At 58.5% G+C, this 405-nt stretch overlaps 1 protein-coding gene across 1 annotated transcript in view; it reads left to right on the top strand.

The window, feature by feature from the left end:
• LOC125481846 (chromodomain-helicase-DNA-binding protein 8-like) overlaps window positions 1-405 on the top strand; it is a 14527-nt gene that overhangs the window by 5184 nt on the left and 8938 nt on the right. Inside the window, exon 6 of the mRNA XM_048593772.1 lies at window positions 57-216. Coding sequence (XP_048449729.1) covers window positions 57-216 — 160 coding nt within the window. The remainder of the gene's footprint in view (window positions 1-56; window positions 217-405) is intronic.

Below are 405 nucleotides of genomic sequence, written 5' to 3'. Positions count from 1 at the left end.
CACACACACATCCCCCCTCCCCTCCACCCTCCCTCTCTGTCTCTGTCTGATCCCAGGACTCTCAGCTCCTGTTCCCAGAGGCCGTAAGGGTAAGAAGGTGAAGAACCAGGGCAGCTCCTTTGACGTACAGAAGGCTGTGTGGATCCGAAAGTGTAACCCCGACATCCTGCTGCACGACGACAGCTACAAGAAGCACCTCAAACACCACTGCAACAAGTAGGCAAGACAGGCTGGGTTCACTCCATCTCAGCTCCTCACTATCCCCACCACCACCACCCCCCCACTAAACTCCCCTGTGGCTGCTACACTGGTGTGCTCTCTCCCTGCGCCTGCTAATCCCGCCACACTCTCCCTCTCCCCACCTCTCTCCCTGCGCCCCCCTCCCCTCTTTCTCTCTCTCTTTCT

Source organism: Rhincodon typus, unplaced genomic scaffold, assembly GCF_021869965.1.
Source record: "Rhincodon typus isolate 14 unplaced genomic scaffold, sRhiTyp1.1 hic_rhity00003848, whole genome shotgun sequence".
In the NCBI taxonomy this organism is placed as follows: domain Eukaryota; kingdom Metazoa; phylum Chordata; class Chondrichthyes; order Orectolobiformes; family Rhincodontidae; genus Rhincodon; species Rhincodon typus.
This window is presented reverse-complemented; position numbering and strand designations above follow the sequence as displayed.